Source organism: Cebus imitator, unplaced genomic scaffold (assembly GCF_001604975.1).
Source record: "Cebus imitator isolate Cc_AM_T3 unplaced genomic scaffold, Cebus_imitator-1.0 Scaffold319, whole genome shotgun sequence".
Classification (NCBI taxonomy): Eukaryota; Metazoa; Chordata; class Mammalia; order Primates; family Cebidae; genus Cebus; species Cebus imitator.
The window spans coordinates 1,340,005-1,365,460 of NW_016107634.1; the positions used below are offsets into that span (position 1 = coordinate 1,340,005).

Consider the following 25,456-nt stretch of genomic DNA (forward strand, 5'->3'; position numbering starts at 1 on the left):
GGCCTCAGGAAACTTACAATCATGGCAGAAGGCGAAGGGGAAGCGGGCACATCCTACATGGCTGGAGCAGGAGAAGGAGAAAGCAAAAGGGGAGGTGCCACACACTTTTAAACAACCAGGTCTCATGAAAACGCACCATCATGAGAACACCAAGGGGGAAATCCACACCCATGATCCAGTCACCTCCCATCAGACTCCTTCTCCAACATTGGGGATTACAATTCAACATGAGATTTGGTGGGGACGCAGATCGAAACCATGTCAATTTGTATCATTCTGAGTAACTGTCACTTTAGCATGGTGGTAGGGTTGGCAATTCCAAAAGCCACGGTTTGGAGTCGCTTGCTCCTGGCCTGGGTTTCTCCATGGAGTGGGCTGTGCTTGGCTGCTTTCTAAGGCCTCTACTGCTCCAGACACTTACAGGCCTCTGAGCCAGGAGAGAACACTGAACAATGAAACACAGGTAGAAAAATTAAAAATACCACCTTTAATTTTTGGAAAGTATTTTGGAGATATTTGTGTCCTGTTCTCTAAGGAGTTCCTGTATACATTTCTGCTTATGAATTCCAGTATACTGTTTCTGTTTGGGGTGACAAATGGGGTTCCTGTTGCCACACCTTGCCACAGACCCACTTCTTGAAAAACACTAAAATCCACTTTGCAAGTCTATAAATACTGCAGGCAGGCAGCTTCTATGTTCTTTGGCAAGGGAATAAAATACTATTTAACAATGCAGGTTCCAGCTTTTCTCCTGACAATGCAAAGTCCCAGTGATTATTGGAAAGGGAATTTGAAATCCGCCAGAATCCACTCAGTTTTCCTTGTCTGGTGATATTTCCATTCTATTACTCTCACAGGTGAAGACAATTGTTTCAGCCATTGAAAAAAAATAAAGAGTGGTGTTTTATTAGACCGAAAGAAAGTCATTTAAACCATGACTGTTACTGTTAACTGTTTGCTGTGTTTCTCTGACTGTGTGCCTCTCTAGTCACCCTGTCTCCCTTAACTATCCTGTGGGCTTTTTCCCATTCTCACAAAGCATGGCCTACCCAAAAGCATTCTTCAAGCATCTGATTTCCCAGCTGTCTTTCTCCAATTTATTTTCAACTCCTAGTTCTCTTTGGGGAAGAAGGTGGTAGACTTGTATGAGGATACAGTCTGAATGAAGTCTCCAAGTGATTCTCCTTGATGTTCTGGGATGGGAGGTAGGGGAGCGGAGGCAGAGTCTGGCCTCACACTACCTCTGAGTCCTGAATGGGATTCTCTCAGCATCTCCTTTTCACCCTGTTCCTGACTCCTTCCTCCCTGCCCATTTCAGAGGTTTCTGTTATCAAATGGAAATGATTCTCATTTCTTCCTTCATTCTGCTAAGCTGCTTATTCTCTACAGATATCTCTACCCCCGTCTTTTCTGCCAAAGCAAAACTTCCTTTTTGGAAAATTTCTTATTCCTTCTCTAGGAAATGATTCTCTACATCACTCTATTTCTTTATCAATCAGGACTACATTCATTTAGGTGTTTAAATATATATGTATTAAGTTTCTACATTTTTTTTCTTGAGAATATATGAGTTCCTATGAAGAATGAAGGTTTAGTCTTTATTTCCTTTCCCATCAACTGGACGACAATAAAGTATGATCATTAATAAATGTCATTGAAGACTTACTGATACACTGAAGCCTATTCTATTTTAAATTAATATTTTCTGTCTTGGGCATGCTTCAGAAGTAAAAATTTACATAATAATCTTTCTTCTAAGACACGATATTGTTTAATGAATTTAGCATAATATAGCTAAAGTTAAGATTTGTTTTTCTTTTCTGAAATAAAATGCTTAAGTTTTCTATTCTTCCAAGTACTCTCTGTCATGCTTATATGGGGTAGATTCAAAATTAGTGTTTTAACCTGATTACAAATGCCAATAATATATATACTTTTCAAATTGTATTTATTTTTTAGTTGTATACTTTTGCTGTATGTGCATTTTGCTGGTATGTCTCTGAACATTGACCTTTGCTAAATTAACTCCTTCTTGACTTTACTTTTGTGCCAGTGAGGGGTGTTTAGCTATTCCTCTTTTCAGTTTAAAAGACCTTTGTCTTACGGAGTGGTCAGTTTGCTGCTAGGCACTGAGAAGAAATTTAATGGGCATCCTGATCACTGTATGACTTAGAAGCTTATAATCTTTCTAAGCTTTGCTACGTACTCAACTGTACTTGGCTTCTGACCTTAAACACCATTTTCCATGCAGTCTTGTTGTTTGGCTAAAACCAGTAACCATCCATTACTCTCAGGCCACATCAGACCAGCTTATAGATATCACTGAGTGAAATATGAGTGCACTTGTTCATCCTAAGTTCCTTTCAGAGGTCTTGAAGGACACTGCCAAAACACATCCAGTGAATTCAGGGAAGCTGATCGCAGGAAGAATGCCTGCCTGATGTTGAAGGAAGGGGTATCTGAAGCTATCTCTGTGCTTCTCTGTAAAGTCTCAGGAGCTACAGGCCAGCAGCACTTCTCTTTTCCGTGGCACCTTCCTCTCATCTGTGGGGATAATAGGGACTTTGTTTATTAGTTTTTCCATTTCTCTTATCCTCTCAGGATTATAGCTTTATCATTCAAATGCCAGAAATGTAAAACTAAACAAAGTTAGGCAATCTAAATTAAACTCTTTCAACATTGTAGGGATGAAGGACCTTCAAAGTACTAGAATTAAAAAAAAAAAAAAAAAAAAAAAAAAAAAAAAAAAAAAAAAAAAAAAAAAAAAAAAAAAAACAAAACTCTTGCATTGCTGCATCAGTTTCCAACACACATTATTACTTCATTCAGACATTAAGAATGGGGAAAGAGTGATACTGTGTACTGTAATTATTTTAGGTTCATGATTAAAATACTTTACATATATGAAAACTCCTCTCTGGATTTTTATGCAAGCTTAATGTTTACCAAACAAAATAGTTAATAGGATTCTATAATATTGGTGTTGAAATGAATTTATATTTTTCTGGTTTTAAGGAGATAGCTGTATATTACATTAGATGGTGGTACTATATAAAAATATGTTTTCCCATTATATCCTAAGGTGATGGTATTAATTTATTGCAAGAGAAATCATTAATATTGAGTTATAGAGATTTTTCAAGAAGGTATTTTAAGACCCTCTACTGGTCCTTTGTGACTGGCAGCACATATGTTACACAGTGGGCTGAAAGTGACATGCTGTGATTCTGGAAGAGTGTGAGCCCATTGGCCCTGTAACCCATGAGCTTGTTTTCAATAACCCAGTGCTTAAATAAAATTAATTCACCCATGAGGTTTGCTTTAGCACTGATCTAAGGCTTACTGTCAATGTTTCAGGAAGTAACAAGTGTCGTTGCTGATATTTACCTCTGATTTGACTCATAAACATTGCTGATCTAATGAGGTAGTTGTAGTGCTGTTTTGCTGTGTTTGTAGATGAGCCTAATAAACACCATGAAATTCGCAAAGAGATGTGAAGATATTTGTGACTTCAAAATTGATTGCAAGATGTAGCAGGGGTCAGTAAAGTGAGCTTTCTTTCACTCCCTAGAATGCCTTCCTCAATCCAGAGTTTCAAATGTATTGAAAAGATATAGTATGGATAAAACAAAGAGAAAAAAATGTCCTCATGCTTATGACTTAATTGCAGAAGTAGAACTTAGATATGTGAAACAATTAAACAATTTCACAACAACAGATAAGCAAATGGGATGCTTTGGAGAGACATCTGGTCCCTGTGCTGTTTATAGCCAATTCCAGTGGTGAAGAAAAGAAGTGGAACTGACTGCTTTTGAAGGGAGCACATCCTGGTCCTCTGGCAGCAAGGTAGAGGTTTTCTGCCAGGAGGGAACACTAGATGGAAGCTGTTTGTTTTTTTTCCAAACAGGAATCTCTTCCATGCTAATAGGAGCTTCAAAAGGATTGCTACAGCAGATGGAAAGAACCCATATATATTCATGCATTTAATTAGCAGGAACTAATTGAATTTGGGGATTAACTCTTGTCATTAGAGAGAAACAAAACCTATTTATGTCTCCTATCTATGGTTACACACTGTAAGGTGGATTTGGCACAGGTGGTGTTTGAATATAAGGCCACTGTAGTATTCAGTGGCCTTTTGATGCCACTGATGGATTAACCCCAGGGAAGATGAGAAGGTAGCCATGTGAGATGTGTGCTCTGTACCATGTTTCAGCAATGGAGGAGTAGCTGGTAGGTAGAGTGTGAGGGGTGTAAACCTAGAATTCAGTGAGTGTTTGACTGAAGGAGGAAAAAGGGGAGGAGATTGGAAGAGTCTCTTCTTTCACATCTGATTTTTTTCCTTTTACTTTTTTTTTGTTTTTTGAGACCGAGTCTTGCTCTGTTGCCCAGACTGGAGTGTAGTGGCATGATCTCGGCTCACTTCAACCTCCCCCTCTCTTTTTGAAGCAGTTCTTCTGTCTCAGCCTCCTGAGTAGCTGGGACTATAGGCACATGCCATCATGCCCAGCTAATTTTTCTATTTTTCTCAGAGATGGGGTTGTACCATGTTGGCCGGGCTGGTCTCGAACTCCTGACTTCAGGTGATCCACCTGCCTTGGCCTCCCACAGTACTGGGATTACAGGCGTGAGCCACCACACCTAGGCATATCTGATTATTAATGAGAGATTAGGGACAGACTCGCCTAAGACAGAATTTGTAATTCAATCCAACAAGCACTAGTTGTCTGCCTAGACTTCCCCCTGCTTCTTTTTTCTTTCTGCTCCAAAAAGCTGTTCCTCCAGAAGAACAGTTTTCAGCCTTTTTAATTTTTCTGCCAAGATACTCATGACACAAACCAGATGACATTGTATGCATAATATATTCCCATAAGTGACACAGGTAACAAGACTGTTGGTCATATCCCTTCCCCAGCACTAACAAGTCAACACTAGCCCTCCAACTCAAAGCACATCACAATTCAAGTGTGTGCTGTGACAGTTTGTACTTCTTAAAAATAGCCATGGCATTTTCTCCCTTCTACACACTCATCTTGAAATGTGACTCTGATGCTCTTTCCATTGAAATGGGAGGCCTATGCTCTCTCTCTCCTTGAATATGGGCAAATGTGGGACTTCAGCAGGAATAATACCTTGGGATTTCCAAGGCAAGGTGAGTTAATCACTGGGCTCTCTTGGGATGGATGCGTTTGGAACCCAGCTAGCATCTTATGAGGAAAACCAGGCAGCACATGGGAAGCCCAGGAATCCCACATGAGAGGAACCAAGGCACCCAGCTGAAGCCAGTACCCAGTTACTAGCCATGTGTCTCATCATATTGAAAGTGGATCTTTCAGCTCTTAGTGGAGCAGCTCCAACTGCTGCCAGGTATAACAAAGACAACCTGTCGCTGCAGAACCCTGCCCCAAATGCAGATTTTTCAGCAAAAGAAATAATTGGGTTTTAAGCCATGTATTTTGCTATGTGATAATTGATAGTTGACAGAGCTGCGTGTCATTAGAAGAATAATCTTAAATCTGTTCTAATATGTTATTTAAAAACCTTCAGTACTTTAACTTTTATTATAACAAATAATTTGTCACATATCTTTTTACTGGTTGTGAAAAAGTCCTCTAGGTCTAGATTAAAATGCAGAGGTCTTTAGAAATATATGTAATTCCTTCTTTTCTTCACCTCAACTTGGGCTTATCTGGTATGGCTATGTAGAATAATATTAATTACAGTCATTTTTCTTGAGCTGCTTCCCATTTATGCCTCATTAGCATAATCTGCCGTGGTCGTCCATACCAGTGTGTTAGATTACCTTTGCTATGTTTGACGATTATACTAAATTTCATTTTTGTGAGCTAAGCCTTCACAGTTTGTTGCTCATGTACCATGGCTGGCTGCTCACAAGGTAGAAAAATTGGACAGGATGTTTTTGATAAGGTAAATACAGGAAAAGCTATGCAGAAATACGTATCTCGGAGAGTGAGCTATTTGGGCAGCTATGGTGTAAGCTATCTGGTAGCCATGCAAGAAGTAATGGATTGAATAAAGGCAAACTATGAAGACTCCAGTATGATCCGATCAAGAGACTTATATGTGTAGCATTTGCCATGGATTGTGTCTCTGTCGGCATACACAAAAAGTTGGGACTTAAAACTAAATTTACTTTAACTTCATTTTGTATGTCATGCATTCATGAAACTTTTCCTGGGGGTTATTATTTTCATTTTCGGCTATGCTGCTCCAAGTTAAACACATGAAAAACAGCATCATATGGTGGAAGAAACTCAGACCTGGGGAAGGGAGGCAGCAAGTAAATGAAACAAGGGTCCTTTGTCTTTCAACTGGACTGCTAATTAATCTGTGTGTTCCTGCAAAGGTCAGTTCAGATCTCAAGCCCTAATTTACTCATCTATGAAATGAAAGGTTAGACTAAGACCAAATACAGCTCTTGATGGTAGAGTATTACTACTTTTCAAGAAATAGTTTAGGGTTGTGACTCTTGCTTTGCACATGAAAATATTTAGGAGTAAAAGTTCACAGAACCTGGCAAAGCTAGGTATATTTATGATTCTCAATGAATCAACTGATGTTTTTCCCTACATCTCTACAAGCTATTCTTTGTTTAGCAGTTTTTTTATATTTACTTTTATTTTTTTCTTCTATGATTTTGGAAAAAAAGAGTTAGATGACTGCTATTATGGGCGGGCAACAAACAATTTGGTAATAGGATATTATTTTTAAAACTAAAAAAAAATGAACGATTAAACTTAAAAAATAGATATAAGTGCTCAGAGTTGTGATTCTATTTTGCAGTCAAATGCTCTACCACTGGGCTGCACACGCAGAGTTGTGATTCTATTTTGTATGTAACAATGTCATTATTTCAGTTGCTTCATTGAGAATCACAAACATATATATGACTTTGCCAAGTTCTGCATACTTTGTATTCCCCAATATTTTCTTCTGCACAGCAATAATTACAACCTTAAGCCATCCCTTCAAAAGTAGTCACATGCCAAATTCTACCTTAGTCTAAAATAATCTTTTTCTGTGTGATGGGGCTAAAAACATCAGTACTCCCTGCTGCTCTCTGCAGATGACCAGGTACCATGACGGTTAGATTCTCTGTGCCTTGAGCTTATTTGCAAAGCAGAGCCTGAAAAGAACTGCTTTTCATTTTTCCATGGATAGAATTGGAGCTTGGTAAATTAACTTGCCCGAAGTCGTAGCAGTTAGTGGCACTCACAGGACTTAAACCCAGGCAGTCTGAATGTGGACTCAATTATGGTATATGCCTTCCTAATAGTAAGCCAGATTTTGTTTTGTACTTCTTGCCAAAATGTAAGCTCCATGATAAAGTTTGTTTTGTACATTGCTGCCTTCTTACCGCCTTCTTATGGTCCTCACATGGTGGGAGCAGATGAGCGTCTTAGTCTGTTTCTGCTGCTAGGACAAAATATCTTAGACTGGATCATGTGTAAATAACAGAAATTTATTTCTCATGGTTCTGGTTTCTGGGAAGACCAAGATCAATGTGCTGGCAAATTTCTCTCTGCTTCAGAGATGGCAACCTCTTGCTGCATCCTCACATAATGGGAAAGCAAAAAGAAATGAAGACTGTGTCCTCACATGGCGGAAGACATGGAAAGGCCAGGCAGCTCTCTAATGGCTTTTTTAGAAGGGCGTTGATATCCTTCATCAAGGTGGAACCTTCGTGACTTAATCATTTCCTAAAAGGCCCCACCGCTTAATACCACAATGAGGATTAAGTTTCAACATGAATATTGGAAGGATACAAACATTCAAATCACAACAACTGTCTTCTCCCTTTCCCGATTCCACACGATAGAAGCCATCTCTTCTTTCCGCACGTGAATGTCTGAGCACATCCAGACTCACAGGAGCATATGAGAGAGGCTGTGGGAAGGAAGAGGCCAGTTCCTTCCTCGAAGTCTTGACTTCTCAGTTCCAGCTTTCTGTCTTGGTATGTGTACTCAACAACAATTTATTTGAAGATGCGGCACAGAAGTAAAAACCAAACCATTTCTTATGGAGTAACGATTCAACTTCTAACCTGTAAAAGTGACCAATTTCTCAGTTCTCTACCCCCTTACATTCCTGTCTTCATAAGTTTCTGTGATTTAATTTTCCAAGAAACTTATTCATATACTTAACAACTTTTATGTCCATTAACAACTTGGCTGTCCTTGCTTCTTTGAATTTTGGAGCATCGTTTCCTTAGTTTGAAGGAGTTTTGAGAAAGGCAAGAAGACAAGCTCCGAGCTCAAGAAATTATGAAGAATAAATATTGTAATCATAACAACTCATTATTTGTTTTTAAGCTCAATCCTTCAGAAGGTTATGATCTGGAGTTGAATAATAATAGATTCAGGCCCTTTTTATGTGGAGGAAATCTTAAACACCCGTGTTCATAGGAAAGGACATTAATCAGAAGAGAGAAGTGAGCCTTGTTCCTAATAATGTTTGCATAATAGCTACCCTTGGGTGTATTGTGTGACTTAAAATAAATATTCATGCTCTTCACATCCAGTACAATTGGAAATTATTCATGTTTATGATTCTGTCATATGATCTTCTAACTATTCAAGGGGACTTTGAACTGGGAGGCTGTTGGAAACCAACAAATATAAATAACAATGCTTGTGACCGATATGGGGTAGAAGTTAAAGAGGCTATTAATGCTCACTATTGGGAGAAAAGGAGTGGGTAGGATCTTAACTGTTTCTAGAGGGGGAGAAACGGACTCACATTGGCATGCTTAAGGACATTATATGCTCCTCTGGTTTGCTTTTAGCTCTTCAATAGCTTCTCAATCACCAGGAGAATAAAATTTAAATGCCTTATCTTGGTGTCAGACTTGCTCCCTGGAGTTGTTCCTGTGAAGCTCTGGATCTCATTACCTGAGACTACTCTCCACCTCAGATGTGGCAACACAAAGATCTTTACAGATTCCCTCAGACACCATGACTTACCTTTATCTCTTTGTTCACATCCTTCCTTCATCTTGCAAGAATTTTTCAAACCTTCTTTGCTAACTAATCCATGTATCATAGAAGAGTCAGCTTAAACTTCACCTGCTTCAAAAAGCTTTCTATGAACTTTACACCTAGTCAAGAGTTTTAGCCAGACTGTCCTACTTTTATTAATTTATATATTTAGTGATCCTTAAATAACCTTTGTCCTGGGGAGTTTTTTCATCTTGCTTTGTTGCTTACATGCACCAAATTTTATAACAGAAATGCTTTCAGTTAATTAATTTATTTTTCTTTCCTTTTCTGTCTTTCTCCTTTCTGTGTTTCTCCCTCCTTTTTATCTTTTAAATTCTGAGAAATGTTTCAATACAGATACAGTCTTGATAACATAGACTATGGTTTTTTTGGGTTTGCTTGAGTTTTTTTTTTTTTTTTTTACAGGGAGTCTTGCTCTGTCACTCAGGCTAGGGTGCAGTGGCGCGATATTGGCTCACTGCAACCTCTGCCTCCAGGGTTCAAGAAATTCTCTGCCTCAGCCTCCTGAGTAGCTGAAATTACAGGCACCTGCCACGATGCTCAGCTAATTTTTTTGTATTTTTAGTAGGAATCGGGTTTTACCAACTTGGCCAGGCTGGTCTTGAACTCCTGACCTTGTGATCCACCCTCCTTGGCCTCCCAAAGTGCTGGGATTACAGGCATGAGCTACTGCTCCTGGCCAAGAACATAGGCTATCTTTTGAACTTCTCTGTGTTCAATACAAGGCTTTGCGTTAACTGCTCCCTCATGCAACTTTCCTAACCTTATTTCTCGCCTATTAGGGATGTTCTACTTCCATCAGGAGAACATCCTATAGTATCAAAGTCCGGACTCATTTGTCCTCCGGGAGCTGTAATTGTTAATACAGCTGTCGCTTGATACCTGTGGAGGATTAGTTCCAAGATCCCTTGCAGATACCAAAAGCTACATATGCTCAAGTCCCTGATCTAAAATAGCTCCGTATTTGCATGTAACCTATGCACATCCTCTATACTTCATCTCCAAATTACTTATAATACCTAATATAATGCAAATGCTATATAAATAGTTGCTACATTGTATTTTTTAAAAATTCATAGTATTTTTTATTGTTGTATCATTATTATTATTTGAATATTTTCGATGTGAGGTTGGTTGAATCTGCAGATATGGAGGGCTGGCTTTACTTTCTTCAGCCTCTCCTTCCTTATCCCTTGATGCAGGGCTTATATCTTGGGGTTAAACAAGACATCCTTGGCTCATTTATCTGTGATTCTAATCTGTTGGGTTCTGTATTAACCAAGACATGTCTGCTTAGCTACACATGCCAATTTACCCTTATTGGTAGGCTCCTTCTGAAGGTTCATATGTCTTTTTCATGTACTCATGTGCAGTCACAAAGCACTGAAAACTGTGCCTTCTGTTTATATAACGTATCTATTTATAAAACACATTAAAAATTTTATCCTGCTGAGAGGTGAGCAGTGCAGCTGTTAACCTCATTTGCAAATGAGAGAATTGGTTGAAAACAATTGACTAACTTCCAAAATGTATGTGTCCAATAAGTTGTAGCAATTAGAATTAGACTCCAGTTAAGAGTTTCTTTTCACATTACAAAACTGACAACAGTGTTTTTCTCACTGTCTGTAGGCCTTGCAGAGCCTCGCAGAGTTCTGTGCATGGTGAACTCTCTCAGGGCACTGGACAGAGGTTCTCATGGCGGTCTCTTCTATGATGCTGATTTAGGCCACTATACCCCAAGAGATTTATTTTAAACTCCACTGTGGACATTTATAAAAGCAAGAGTGAGACACCATGTTTTCATAGGTTTTTTTTTTTGACACATAACACTTTATTAATCCCCTTTCTCTCATTTTCAGCTCTCTTCTCCTTTCCCTCTTTGCTTTATTTTCAGTCAGTTCAACATTAATTGGTGTGCACCTACAATGTGCAAAGCATTATGCTAGGGCTCCGAGGGGAACGCCAAGAGGATGTCGCTTATAGCTTGTTATGGAGAGGAGCTTTTCTTCTCTCTTCTCTGTTCTCCATGTTTCTCCATTCTTTTCTTCTTCCTACCTTCTGTTTCCTCCGATGCTCAAGTAGCCCTCATTATTTCTGTAAATTTCTAAGCCTTCAGCTTTGGTCAAAGGGAAGGCACTCAGTCCAGGGCCAGTGAGTGAGTTTCACATGCTTATGGTGCTTTGCATCTGCTCACCCAGGACTCATAAATATGCAATATAAAAGCTTTGGGGGTTTTGCTCAGTGAAAGCTGGGGACTCCATGTAATTTAATGCATGATACAGCACTTTTGGCTAACTCTATATGAGAGACTACTCAAATAAGGATAAAATATCACTTTGCAAAAATACATTTAAATTGTTTTTCTTCTAAAACTTTGTGACTTTAAAGACTTAAAATCTATTTTTTGAAAGTCAAAAAATAACAGATGTTGGCGAGGCTGTAGAGAAAAGGGAATGCTTATACACTGCTGTTAGAAATTTAAATTAGTTTAGCCACTGTGGAAAGCAGTTTGGTGGTTTCTCAAAGAACTTAAAGCAGAACTACCACTCGACCCAGCAATCCCATTACTGGGTATATACCTAAAGGAAAATTAATCATCCTACCAAAAAGACACATGTACTCACTGTTCATCTTAGTATTATTTAGGATAGTAGACACATGGAATCAACACAGGTGCCTATCAGCAATGGAGAAGGTAAAGAAAATGTGGTACATATACACCGTGGAATACTACACGGATATAAAAAATAATGAAATCATGTCCTTCGTAACAACATGGGTGTAGCTGAAGACCATTATCCTAAGTGAACTAATGCAGAAACAGAAAACCAAGTATTGCATGTTCTTACTTGTAAGTGGGAGCTAAACTTTGGGTACGCATGGACATAAAGATGGGAACAGTAGACACTGAGAACTCCAGAAGGAGAGGGGGATGGGGATAAAGGCTGAAAACTTCCTGTTAAGTACTATGTTCACTCTCTGGGTGATGGGATCAATAGAAGTTCTAACCTCAGCATTATGCAATATATCCTTATAACAAACCAGCACATGCACCCCCGAATCTAAAATAAAAATGAAAAATTTAATATATATATGTAATTATAAAATCAAGATATTTATTTCTCTAAAAGGACCATTTCCAACCTGATGCAAATAGTTTCCTTTAGGAGCCATAATTGTCATTGGACACTCATATGTTATTTTTCTCTTTTGTCATATTTTCTCATTCATTCATGCATTCAGTCATTTTGAGACAGAGTCTCACTGTGTCACGCAGGCTGGAGAGTGGTGGCCCATCTCAGCTCACTGCAACCTCTGCCTCCTGGGTTCAAGTGATTTTCCTGCCTCAGCCTCCCAAGTAGCTGGTATTACAGGTGTGCACCACCACACCAGCTAATTTTTGTATTTTTAGTAGAGACGGGGTCTCACCATGTTGGCCAAGCTGGTCTTGAACTCCTGACCTCAAATGATCCACCTGCCTCGACCTCCCAAAGTGTTGGGATTACAGGCTCGAGCTACTGCACCCAGACTCTCACTCCTTTTCTATACCCCACATGAGAATGAGATGCATGAATCATTAGATATGTCTGTTTTTTTTCCCTAAGGATACATATTCTTTTATTTATTTATTTTTTTTAATTGCATTTTAGGTTTTGGGGTACATGTGAAGAACATGCAAGATTGTTGCATAGGTACACACGTGGCAGTGTGATTTGCTAAGGCTACATATTCTTAAAAGTAGTTTAAGTTACTTATTACCTTTAGCCTTTTTTTTTTTAATAAGAATCATCAATAAATTCATTGCCAAACACATGGTTGTTTTCTCGAGAACACAATTAAAATAGACTTGATTCCTCTTTGCTGTCTCCAGTCTTCTTAATATTCCTAGCAATAGGTATTTATCATAAAACACAAAAGGACTAGTGACTGCTTAAATCCCAAGAGAGCAAAGTAGAAGGAACTAGAAGAAGGAAGCAAGTGCAATCGTGATTAGGCACCTACTCTGTATCCGTGGCTGGGTTAGGAACAGTCACAGGACTTCATGCACCCTTGTAACTAGCCTACTAAGTTTAAACTTTCTCTTTTACAAATGTGGAAACTGAGATTCAGAGGGGTTAAATGATTTGCCCAGTGTCCTACTGCTTAAAGTTGACATTTGAACCCAATATGCGTGACTCCAGTGTTTTAAATATTTACTGTAATATGTGTGACTCCAATGTTTTAAATATTTACTGTAACAAGGCTGGAGGGGGGCACACATGGGTTCTGGAAGGATGCATGAAATGGGTACCTGGGTGGAGAAGGGCCTCAGTCTGCTTGACCAAGATATTTTCCTTCCCTAATTCCTACCCCAAATATAGACTACTTGTCCAAAATATGGATCCAACTTTGTGTGATATTTTAACGAAAGGGTCTTCTACTAATGGGACATCTTTCTTTTGTCTTTCACAGCAATTTTGCAGGCAGTAATAGCTGGTGATCTTATGAAGGTAAGATATCTTTCTACCAAATCTCTGGTGACTCAAGAACTTTAAGTCAACATAATTCCTCACGAAATTTCTATGTTCCCATCTATCATGTATCATCCCACTGCCTGCACTGGCTGAGTGGAAGCGGTAGGAAGTTCTTTTGAGAACTGAGCAAAGAGGTGTTCAAGAGCATCAGGGCACTTGCCTCAGTTACTTAAAATGAACTGCATGTCCCAGGATGCAGTGTGCACAGTACCAGGAATTCCTACTCTCTAAAAGCTGACATTTGAAGAATTTAAAGATTTCCTTTCAGGCAGGTATTGAAATGAATGCATCTGTAAGAATTACCTGGACAACACTCAGAAATACATTCTTCAGGCCAGAGATTAATCTTTCCTTGTTATGGTTTTATACTTTGGGGATGATAGCCAAACAAGGACCCTCAGTGTGATCCACCTAGAATAGTTTAATTTGTGCTTGTGTTTTCTGGTGAATTTTGTTCAGAAAGAAGGAGGCAGTCACCACTGCCCTGAGGGTGAATGTAAAAATCTGACGTCAGACTTTCTGAGTTCAGATCTTGGCTCTGTCATTCACTGTCTGTGTGATTTTGTGTAATTATTTTATTCTCTCTTTGCCTTAGTTTCTTCATCAGTAAAATGGAATAATGTTACCTCTCTCTTTGGCTTGTCATGAGGAGCAAAAGTAATAATGCATATCAAGGTCTCAGAACTGTTCCTATTCCATGTAAGGGGCTCTAAAATGTTAGCTATTTTATTAATATTCTGATAGTGTCGATCTGCATTTTTAAATAGCTACACATGATGGAAATACAAATATTTGTTATATAATATAACATCATCTATGAATATTCTAAAGCTGTGTTTGGTCCCACATCATTTTCAGGCATGAGGCCCATGACTGCCCATATGCCCCTGCATACCCCCTGCTGGAACTGATCTGCGTTATAATAATGACAGCTGCCTGGAGGCAGAGGCTACGCCTGACTCCTCAGCCTGTGGAGTAAGGTGCCATTGCAGATCAAGGAACCAATAGCCCTAAGAGAAAGCTGAAAAGTCTTACCCCCAGACGTAACTTTTTTGTGGGGCACAGCTGCTGGACAAACTGAAGGGCACCAGTGCTACATTTTTCAACAGGTTACTAGAAAGAAAACAAATGGTAAAAATGTTGCAAACATCTTGATCAACTGCCTTCTTTAGGTACGTAATCCTGAAAATGGTGCCTGTGCCACCGCACAAATCATAGTGCACCGTTGCACTAGATTGCAATTTATTACACTATGTTGATGAGTTCAGTGCCGTTTCTTACCAGTGGGATTAAGCCCATACCTCCTGTACTCCATGCAAGGCCTTCCATTAGGTTTTGTGGGAAATAAAGGCATGAATAAAATTGATTCCTGCCCTTGAGGGGTGGGGAGTTTCTACAGCAGAAAGTTTTGCAAAGCACTGTACGTTTGAGACCCTTCCATTTTATTTTCCGTATGCTCTTAGTTTAGGTAACTGATTTCCCAGGACCCTGAGTTTATTATCACACTTTTCTTCATACTTTTAAATAGAGAATCATTTGCAATGTGGGAAATCACTATATCCAGCTGGTTGTCTTATTATAGGTTGGTGCAAAAGTAATTCATTTTTTTTTTGTCATTTCAGTGACAGAAACCGCAAGCATTTTCGTACCATTCTAATTCATTTTCTGTTATAATTCTTTCCTAAATGACTAAAACATGACTTAATAACACCTTATTTACTGAGAGATGGAGTATTTACTGAGGGCTTAAGGTTTTCCTTTTTCTTTCTTACATATTTTCTTTAATTTCCCTTCTCAAATATTAGTGCCCTCTTTCTTTCTCTTCTCTACCTTCTTTTGCTTCCTTCTCCTGAGTAGAAAGCACAGTATTTATTAAATATTAACTGGGGTACATGCATTTGTGTTTGCACGAGAGAGAGAGAGGAAGAGAAGGAAAGCGAGAGATAGAGACTAGAGAACACAACATCTCTGGAGCCGCCCTCATATGAAGACTGTCACAAATAGCTCCTGGACAACTGGGCTATGAAAAATGCCCATGGAGCAACTTCATGTTCGTGGTGTCTGGAAACAGCACAGGAAGGCAGGATCAAGGCAGTTGACCCTGAACGGGTCTGGCTGGGTCCATGCGCTATCCTTTGTCAATCTCCCCACAAAGAAAGGGAGTGTCATTTTAAGACAATGCTGTTGAATAGAACAGGATTCCCATTTAGATTTTTGTGGAAAATTGTTGGCTACTTCTTCCTGCCCTCCTGGCCCCCAGTTTAGGGATGAAAGTCTCATATGTTCTTTAACTCCATTCAACTACTTACTGCTTTTGATCCATGTCCTGGGAGGTCTTCCATGGCTCTGTTTCTATCCCCTGCTTCATGCTTCCCTAGCACTTCTCTGAGAACTTTGTGATGTTTCTGTCCATTACAGTGTAATTCTTTACTTGCCCATCTCCCCGATGGGCTGTGAGGGCTTTCAGCACAGTGACTGAATTGTACTGACATTTATATTCCTGGCGTCTAGCCGATAACAATTCTATGGATGTATTTGAGTGAAGACGTGAACTCTGAATTTGCATTCCTTTTTTTAAAAAAAGTATTTTTAATTGACAAATGATTATACATAATCATGGAGTACATAGCACTGTTTTGATACCTATAATATACAGTGATCAGATCAGGGTCATTAGCGTATTCACCACCTCACACATTTATCATTTCTTGATGTTGGGTACATTCAACATCCTCCTTCTAACTATTTAAAATGGTTTAATATATTATTAACTAGAGTCATCCTACAATGGTATAGAACACTAGGACTTATTCTTTGCATGTATGTCATTTATGGTCTTTCACCTTATGGGATGTTTGATTATCTATAATGTGTGCCATCTAACTTCTTGAAAGAGAATGTGTTCCTTTTGCTTATTACCTGCTGGGTTATTTAATTCTCTTTTGTCCTAAAAGTACCTATTAAAAGCTTCACACAGGCACTCTTGTCCTGATATACTGCAGTTTGGAGAAGAGGGACCATTCACGTTTTCTGTATTGTTCAATATTTTATAAACTTAGACCATATCCTCATTTAGCCACCTTATTCTCAGGCTACAGAATTTTGGTTTTCTTCTCCAGTCTTCCCTCATGTAGAAACTACTACATTTTCTGAATCATTTTGGGTCTCATTCTGTAGATCATCTCTAGCCTGTTAGGTATATATTGGGTGATTAACAGAAGGTTTGCAGGCTGGGCTGCAGATCTAGGTGAAGATCGAAGCCAGACGTGTGTTCATGTGTGTGCGTGCACGATACATGCTTATGTGTCTATACTTGTATGCAGTGATCTTATGCAGGAGAAACAGAAGCTGCTTTGATATTTGGTACTTAGGTTCACGAGACTAAAGAAAAACTAAAGGACACAGGCAAGGAGCTTAGCTACAGTCACCAATCTATTCCTGCTTATGGCCGTAATTACTCTTTCACTCGAGAGAATGCTAAGCCAACATAAAGATGCTTTTGTTCTCCACTCCACCCCTCACTCTCTTGGGACAGAGACCATAGGGACCAGTGCTCAGAAAATAAATGAAAAAAGTAATTCACCATGACTCAGTTTCCCTAGCCTATTCAATACCCACAGACTCTCTCCAGAGTTAGAAGAGGCCCTGGTCATCTCTGTGAGTGATAACACAGTCCAGGAATGTTACTTCATCATTTTGACTTTTCTCTCTGTCCTCTGAGGCTAGAAACATTTGTGGTTTGCTACATGACTCTTATTTTATTACCAGTTAGCTGTTATCCTTGTTCCGGATTCTGCCTGAGCTTCTTTCCATTATGTCTCTCTTGCAGCTAATAGAAAGCTATAAAAATGGAGGCAGTCTGCTAATTCAGGGACCAGACCACTGTTCACTCCTTCACCACGCAGCTAAAACCGGCAACGGGGAGATTGTGAAATATATCCTTGACCACGGTGAGTAGGCATAGTGAACCTACCCAGGATCACTTATCTGTGAAATCCATTGCATTTTCTAAGACACCCTTCATGCAGGCACTCTTCAGAATGGCAGAAATACTCTCAAACGTTTAGCCGGCTCCCCTGCTCATTTGAGGCAGTCGTGGTTGCAGACCACTGACACCTATGGGCCATCCTGACCAAGCAATTAATAGAAACAATGTTCATACCAAGATCTTTACAGGCTATTTTTCAGACTAATTAGTTTTTAAAAAATAAGGGACAAGAATAAATGCAGCCTGGCATCATGCACTTTATTTTTTCTAGAGTCCTTCTGTAAATTAACAGGTTGGGATTGCCTACCTAATCCATATTTGTAGTTCATCATTGTGAGGATTAATGAGGATAATTTTTTCCATCTTTCTAGTTTCTCATTTTTTTTCCTGTTTGATCTAATTTATCTTTTCAACCCAAGTTACACTTTATTCTCTTTGAAAATGTCTGGTACTATTGTGTTGTCTGTGGCGGATCATACTAACCTTCCAGACTGCTTTCTAACTGGATTCCTAATTTGGTGCTAGATTGTTTGCAGAAAGTAGCATGCACTATAGCATCTGCCTCTAAAAACCCTTAAGAAGCATAAACATATTTGTTGAATACCAAATCTAAACTGTTACATTCAATTTCTCATGTTTCATAGTATTTCTAGGAATAAAGAACAGGAATAAAGAGGAAAAAAATACTGCCTAGCTAGGCTGTTTTTAAATAAGAAGGAATGAAAGAGTCTAATTCTGCTGGACTTTGGTATACAGAGAGATTGGAAAAGTTTCTTTGAGCCTGACAGCCTGTGTATGACTCCTTTTGTACCTAAATTCAGCCTGTAGATGGTAAGCATACTAGTAAACATTCACATCCTTTTTGTTCCTCTTTTTATGCAATTCAGCAAGTATGTCTTCTTCCATTCATTGATTCATTCATTTAACAAATATTTGTGTAGTGCCTAACAGGAACTGCCTGTTATAGACTGGTACACACACAAAAATAAAATACAGTCACTGTTTTCAAGCAATTGTAGGCTAAAGAAAAAAATATGATCGTGTGAACAATTAAATTTAAAACAGATATATGGAGCTGTGTTAAGTCCTATGGTAAAGCCACAAATAGATAACATAGTTACCGTTTATCAAGCACATATTTGCCAATTGCTTATAGTGAACACACCCTGTCGTTTGATCTTCACAAGGTCCTTGCAAAGTAGGTACTAGATTATCAGTCACGTTAGACTTCCTTTGCTTTGTCTTCAGTACCTTCTCACTGTGAAGATTATCCTTAAACCCTTGGTTTGAAATACAGTAAAAAGGGTGGGTTAGAAAAAGGAAAAGCCATGAAAGCAGGATAGCTGTGTTACAGGATTTCTTTACTCCTTGCAGGGTGGGTTGGATAATTCCAAACCTGCCTGCCTTGGAAAGTTTAGGTAGGTGGGATGTATTTTTGGTGCTAAGTCTGGGGCTTATTATCATTCCTTCTCCTGTTTCCCTGGCTAATTAATCCCTTGCAGTTAAAAGCACTCCTTTCTGGGCAAGAGTGAAGCCACAATGCTATTATGTTATTTTTCCTTTAATAAGAAAATATCTCAGGATTTCTACTGCACAAAGCTCAGGTGAGGGTTAGATGTATACTGTTACTTTCTTTTTCTTCAGCTCATAAAGTTCTCCTAGTTCCTGTCTTCTTGATCACTTTCAATTTACTCTCTTTAGTTTGGCCTTTACCCAAGACATTGAATACTTACTTGGATACCTTAAGCCATTTGGTGCCCACCTACCCTCTCTCTGGAGTTAGGTGAGAACACTGGCCATCTATTTGAGTGACAGCACAATCTAGGAATCTCTCTCTCCACACTCTGCCCCCCACCCATCTTTTTACCTTTCCTTGAGAAGCAGTATTTCCTCTCCTAGTCCTAGGATCCTCTCTGTATCCACTGTCTCACTTGGTCTCATTAGGAGGCTGTAGTCAGCTCCTGGTTTTGAGGCTTTATTGAAGGTGGAATCTCACATGTTTGGGGCTTTCAGCTGGAATGGCTGGGAGGCCAGGACACCTAAGCCTTGTCAATACCCGGTCTTTTTTTTTCCAAGCTTCTTCACAGCATGGTAGTCCTAGGATTCCTAGAGGTGAGACTGGAAGCTGCCGGATATCCTGCAGCTAAGCTGGAAAGTTCTGCTTGATCTCTACTGCATTCTGTTGGTTAAAACAAGTCACAGGGTCAGCCCAGACTTAAAAGGCTGGGAAACAGATTCCACTGTTTGATGGCAGGAGCTGTGAATAGTTCATGGATATATTTAATCTACCACACTCCCTGTGTCCCATTCTCTGCAGTTTAAAGTGATGACGCCACTCTCACAATGTCCTAAACGTCTGACTCACCTGGAATCCCTTAGAATTTTATTTTTCTATTTTTACTTCAGTTCTGGGTCCTAAGAATCCAGATTTCACAAATACACATACAAGATGGCCTGGCATGGTGGGACCATAGTCCCAGCTACTTGAGCCTGAGGCAGAAGGATTGCCTGAGCCCGGGAGGTCAAGATTGAGTGAGCTAGGATTGTACCACTGCACTGCAGCTTGGGTAGCTGAGCCACACCTTGTCCCTTGAAGAAAAAAAAAAAAGATGATAACAATAATGAAGTTTTTAGCATAAGTATAGCCCATGCAATATTTGAAATATGATTACACTAAAAATGAAAACAGGAAAACTCCTCATCTGAGCCGCCCTAGGGACACGAATGATGAGGCCTGGGATGATATCACCCGGACACAGTGGCTTTTCGCTTCTTCTACTTCCTCTCTTTCCCCTGCCTCCAAAAATAGGGTCCTTAAAAGTACCATTAATCCATACTCACAGGGCTTGGTGTTTGTAACCCCAAATGTAGATCATTATACACCTACTTCACCTGGCATGAATTCATCTGGCTCTCTCTGAGAGCCTTGAGCAAAACCTGACATTCCAGTACAAATCAGTAGTTTCTCACCAACCTGCAGTGTCTCTTGCAAAGACTGAGTCACACAATACCACTCTGCCCGAATGGAAGGACACAAAGGAATTCAATCTTTTTTAGGGGGTTGGGGTGCTTATTTTTCCAATGCTTTGCTTAGGTGTTATAAATTAATTGGCTTAATATTTATGCTCACGAAAAGAAACACAATAGTCACGGTAATCATCCTAACTTCACTTCTAAGCAAACAATTCCTGAGGTCTCAGAAGGCATTATATATACTTCCTGCCCCACCAGACTCTCTTAATCACACAGGGAGAAAGACTGTGGAGATGGGAAAGCACAATCCATCTCTTTTGTTTCCAAATGAAATGTTATTATGATGTTCAGTCCAAGGATCACTGCATTTTTGATAGATGGCAATTTTAACACTTTACTACTGTAGATGAATGATGAAGACTCAAATGCAATTGATTCTTATTGAAATTAGTTTTTATCAGCCTTCATAGACATTGTCAATTTCATTCTGACATCTACCTTATATTTTTTATTTATTCAGAAATGTGGATATAAAATCATTTGATATAGCCTAATTCACTTCATGCCACAAGAGCTAAACACTTCAGCTCAACTGTCCTTGTGTTTGTTTTTTTTTGTATCTTTAGTTGCTGATTCAGTTTATATTAACTGTTGCATTTTATGGAAAACTATCATAGCAAAACCATTCCTGTCTTTTAGATGATAGAAACTCCTATAAATTAGAGGGTTCTTGAAGTCAGGGACAAGTACAGAGAACATTACGCTTTCTCTATACTGTCATCACCTTCTTAAGGTGATCTCTGTTGATTGAAATAGTATCTCCTAACTTAACAATGATGATAACTCTGGAATACCCTGACCTGACAAAAAAAAAAAAAAAAAAAAAAAGCCTTTCCAAGAGGTCTCAGTAAGTCTGGGATTTAGGGATATATGCCAGATTATGGCATTGTGTTTTAAATTAGCATCAGATTTGCAGTGGGTAAGTCTCATCAGTTTGAATTCATGTAAATGAAAAAAATAATAATAAAACTTTTACTCTGCCAAAGATCAAGAAAGACGTTCCTCCTGGTTATTGAATATTGCAAATCTCTCAAAGCCTTTGTTTATTTATTTATGTATTTTTTACGATTTGGTTTATGTCTGTCCTGTGGTTTCATACAACAGAAATCTGAAAAGGTGTTCAGACTTGACTGTAAGGATGCCTTTAGTAATTGCAGTTCTGCTGGATCCATGGGCTCTTCTCTAGGTGCACAACTGATGTTGTTTGTGGCTCTTGAGTTCACACTTCATTTGCTTCCCACAGCCTGACTCCTGAGCCCCTCTCCCCTCTGCTCTGCCCTCTTCTTCATTGGCCCTGGTCAGGAGTGTGGGCCACCATCAAGAGGAGACCTGAATAAGAGTCCTGAGATTAGTTATTCTCCCAGACACAACAAGCAGCAGTTGATTTCTCTTCTGTGGGCTCTTTTAAAGCAGTCTGGGGGCTGTGCAACAGGAGGGTGCGGTATGTTCTGAAAGCACCATGGGAGCCTTGAATTTTTTTTCAGCTTGCATCTTCTTCCTTTGGATGTCCTCTCTCATGTATACAGCATGCTGCTTTCCTTTATGAAAAACTGGAATTTGGACATTTAGAGAGTTGAAAAGAGACTCAGGGAGGAAGAGCTAACAATTCCACAGAGACTGGGAGAGAAACTAAGGATACAGGGATTCCAGCTAAGATTCCTCTCGGTGGTTCCCGCTTTTCAGCTCCTTTCAACCATATTTTCTGCCCGCTCCCTCCCCCCTGATTTGCCCCTCCAAGGGACTTTTGTGTTGTTTCTTTCCTTTGCCACCCTGCACACTCTGCTCTTTTGTTTTCATTCTCCCCACGCCTACCCCATTGCCCCCTACTGGTTTTCCTGATAGAAATCTCACTCATGCATTTCCTTTTTGATTTCAATGGGTTATTTTGTCTTCCCTCTTTTTCTGTCTTCAGTCTTTCTTTTCTCTTTTTTTAACCCCCCTTTTTCTGCCTCTGGTCCCAGAGAGAACCGACCACCATCCTGCTGGGACAGGATGACAGTGCTGTTAGCATTCCCAGTGCCAGCTCTCCCCACATCTGTGCAGCTTTTGTCCTGTGGCAGGGGAGGATTTGGAATGGTCTGCTGGCAGCGTCAGGGAGACTAATGGGAAATGAGGGCCCAGAGAGAGGCCATGGGAAATGGAAGGAATAGCAAAGGGGATTCGGAGGCATTGGTGTGGGAAGCAAATTAAAGGATGCATGTGACAAAAGGCACGTCATATATACTACAAATATAATATTGATGACAAAGTCACATAGCAGGAGCTGGGGTATCCAACAGAAGAGCCTATGGAATGAGTACTGGGCAGCAACATTGTAATTTGGAAGGCCTGGCTACTTAACACGATGTTCACTTTCTTGTTTTGAAAGATTTGTGAAGTTTTGCTTCCTTTCGTATTCCCTGGGCTTCTCCTGAATACTGATGTGTATGTCCACTTAACAGAATTTTCTTTCCCTTAATTTTCAGACCATCCCCATATACACAGTCTTTTGAATCCATGTTTCAATTATGAATCTTTCTCTCGAAGTGATATTGGCTGGGATCCAAAATGCTTTTAAAATGTCTTTTATTCATTCATTCATTCATTCATGAAAACATTTTAATTCTGTCCTGAGAACTTTTAAGGAAAAAAAAAAACTATCTGTAACAATCACCACTAACCTCTATTGTTCTTAGTGTTTTAAATGCATTCTCATATTTAATTTTTACAACCCTATGCAGTAAACTCTCACCTCTATTTGACAGGTGTTGAAAACGGAAGCATGGTGGAGTTAGGTGACTTGCCAAAACTCATCCATATGTGAGAGATGGTCTGGGTCCTCCATATTCCTAATACCAGCAAGGGAAATGAAAAAGGGATAGATAACCACAATGCAGGGTGGGGCCCTGTGAGTGTCATAAACAGAGTTCAAGTGCCAACTGGTCTAGGTTTCTGGAAGAGCAGCGGCCATTTTCATCTGAAATTTTCCGGGAGAAATCTGCACCCATGTCTCCTCAATAGGGATTTTTACAGTATTTTTTCTGGTGCAGGTCAGCCAAGGGATGAAGAGTGGACATTTTAGTAAGCCCTGAAAGAGGCGGAGGCCTGAGGTTTCCTTCTCTACTGAGGAAACAATAGTGAATTATCTGCTGACAGTTTGATGGTCTCCTTTGAAATTCCTTAGGGGAGAGGCATAGTGTTGGCAATCAGAATGTATGTGTATATAAAACAAACCCGAAACCCAGATGTTACCCTTTCACATACATTGAAGGAATTCAGTTGTCTTTTTTTTATTTTACTCTTTTTTTGAGACAGGATCGCGCTCTGTCACCCAGGCTGGAGTGCAGTGGTGCAGTTATGGCTCACTGTAACTTTGATCTCCTGGGCTCAAGGAATCTTCCCTCCTTATCCTCCCGAGTAGCTGGGACTACAGGCATGTATTGCCACTCCCAGCTAATTTTTTAAAATTTTTTTGTAGAGTTAGGGTCTCGCTATGTTACCCTGGCTGGTCTTGAACTCCTGGGCTCAAATAGTCCTCTCACCCGGCTCTCCCAGAATTCTGGGATTACAGGCATGAACCAACGTGCCTGACTAGTCTTTATTTTTTCCTCTCTTGTTTTTCTCCTTTTCTCTCTTTTCCTTTTTTAGTGAGACTCACATTAACTTTCCAGAAATCACAGGTGTTATTGTTTATACACTAAAAGCCACAGGGTGCAGTTAAACTCCACATTGTACAGTTAAAGCACAGCTCCCTACTGGGAAGTGCAAGTTCAAATAAGGAGAAGAACAGCCTTGTCTTAGGCCTCTCCTGGCATCCACTTTCTGTAGCCCCTTCCTTGCTAGCATTATGCAGTCAGTTTAAAGTGCACTAAAAAATGACTGGAAAATGTACCTGTACTGTTAAAAATAGCTGCCCGTTCCCAGCTGTAGTCAGCTGGCTGCTGCTTTTGCCTCTTCCTGGCCAATGTTCAAAATGTTCTGCTATTTTGTGATTATCTATGTTGATGGGAGAATAAGGAAAGTTGAAGTTAATTAAATTGATTATTTCAGAGCCATTCTCAAAACCCTTTAATTGGCATTTTTTTAGATATTAATTAAGAGCAAAAGTTTCTTGCCTTAGTATTAGTGCCTCTGCTTCTCACATCTGTCAGCTGCAGAGGATGAAAGGGTGCAGAGGGAGAGAGAGTGATGGGTAGCCGCAGGCATGCCTGACTCACAGACTGGATAATCACCTCTGGAGTAATTATGGGTTGGCTACATTTGTAGTGATTCTGGTCAGAAATTGTGAAGAATAGTTCTCTTCCTTGTCCCCATCTTCATATTGTGAATTATTGCTATGCTAGCCCAATTAAAATGCTTCAGGATCCCCTCACGTGCATAGAGACTCAGACTCTGGAGAACCGTGGACCCACCATGGCACTTTTCTGAAGGCACCGAATGACAGTGCTGAATGAAGGGGAAAAGTAAACAAGGCCTCTGTTGCCTAAATAGTTGTGCAATTAGCAGTACCAATGGGAACAGAGCTACTAATGAGTTCAGGCTACTCATGTTCATGGAATTCCTTTCAAAATGAGTGGCTTAGAATCTTCGCTGAAGGTAGCAGGCACTCTTTAAGAGGACCATTGGGTGCTTAAGCCCCTTGTTGACATTGTGAAGAGTACCCTGTTGGCAGCTAAACAGGCCTGAGGTGCTTGGTTCTCAGGACACAAAATTGGAGTCAACAAGTAGCTTCACATGTAAGAGGGAGTAATGCAGCCCTTTCACATCACCATCCTTCACTGATATTCCCATATCTTGACATAGTGTGACGTGCTGTTTCAGGACAGAGAGGACAGAGAATAGCACACTTTATGCTATCTAAAGCTGAAGCAGTACCTGTGGTGTGCCAGGCACTGTTTTAAGCACACTGTGTGTATTGACTC

The 25,456-nt window shown here is 39.7% G+C and overlaps 1 protein-coding gene and 1 long non-coding RNA gene across 3 annotated transcripts in view; one reads left to right on the forward strand and one right to left on the reverse strand.

Moving 5' to 3' along the window:
* DGKI (diacylglycerol kinase iota) overlaps window positions 1-25,456 on the forward strand; it is a 450,254-nt gene that overhangs the window by 413,670 nt on the left and 11,128 nt on the right. For both annotated transcript variants that reach the window (XM_037729856.1, XM_017504298.2), the window contains 2 exons: window positions 13,473-13,510; window positions 17,364-17,484. In XM_037729856.1, coding sequence (XP_037585784.1) covers window positions 13,473-13,510; window positions 17,364-17,484 — 159 coding nt within the window. The remainder of the gene's footprint in view (window positions 1-13,472; window positions 13,511-17,363; window positions 17,485-25,456) is intronic.
* Window positions 19,501-25,456, reverse strand: part of LOC119467695 — a 9,642-nt gene continuing 3,686 nt past the window's right edge. The window contains exons 2-3 of the long non-coding RNA XR_005196289.1: window positions 24,427-24,530; window positions 19,501-19,701 (exon numbers count right to left, since the gene is read on the reverse strand). This is a non-coding gene — a long non-coding RNA (uncharacterized LOC119467695). The remainder of the gene's footprint in view (window positions 19,702-24,426; window positions 24,531-25,456) is intronic.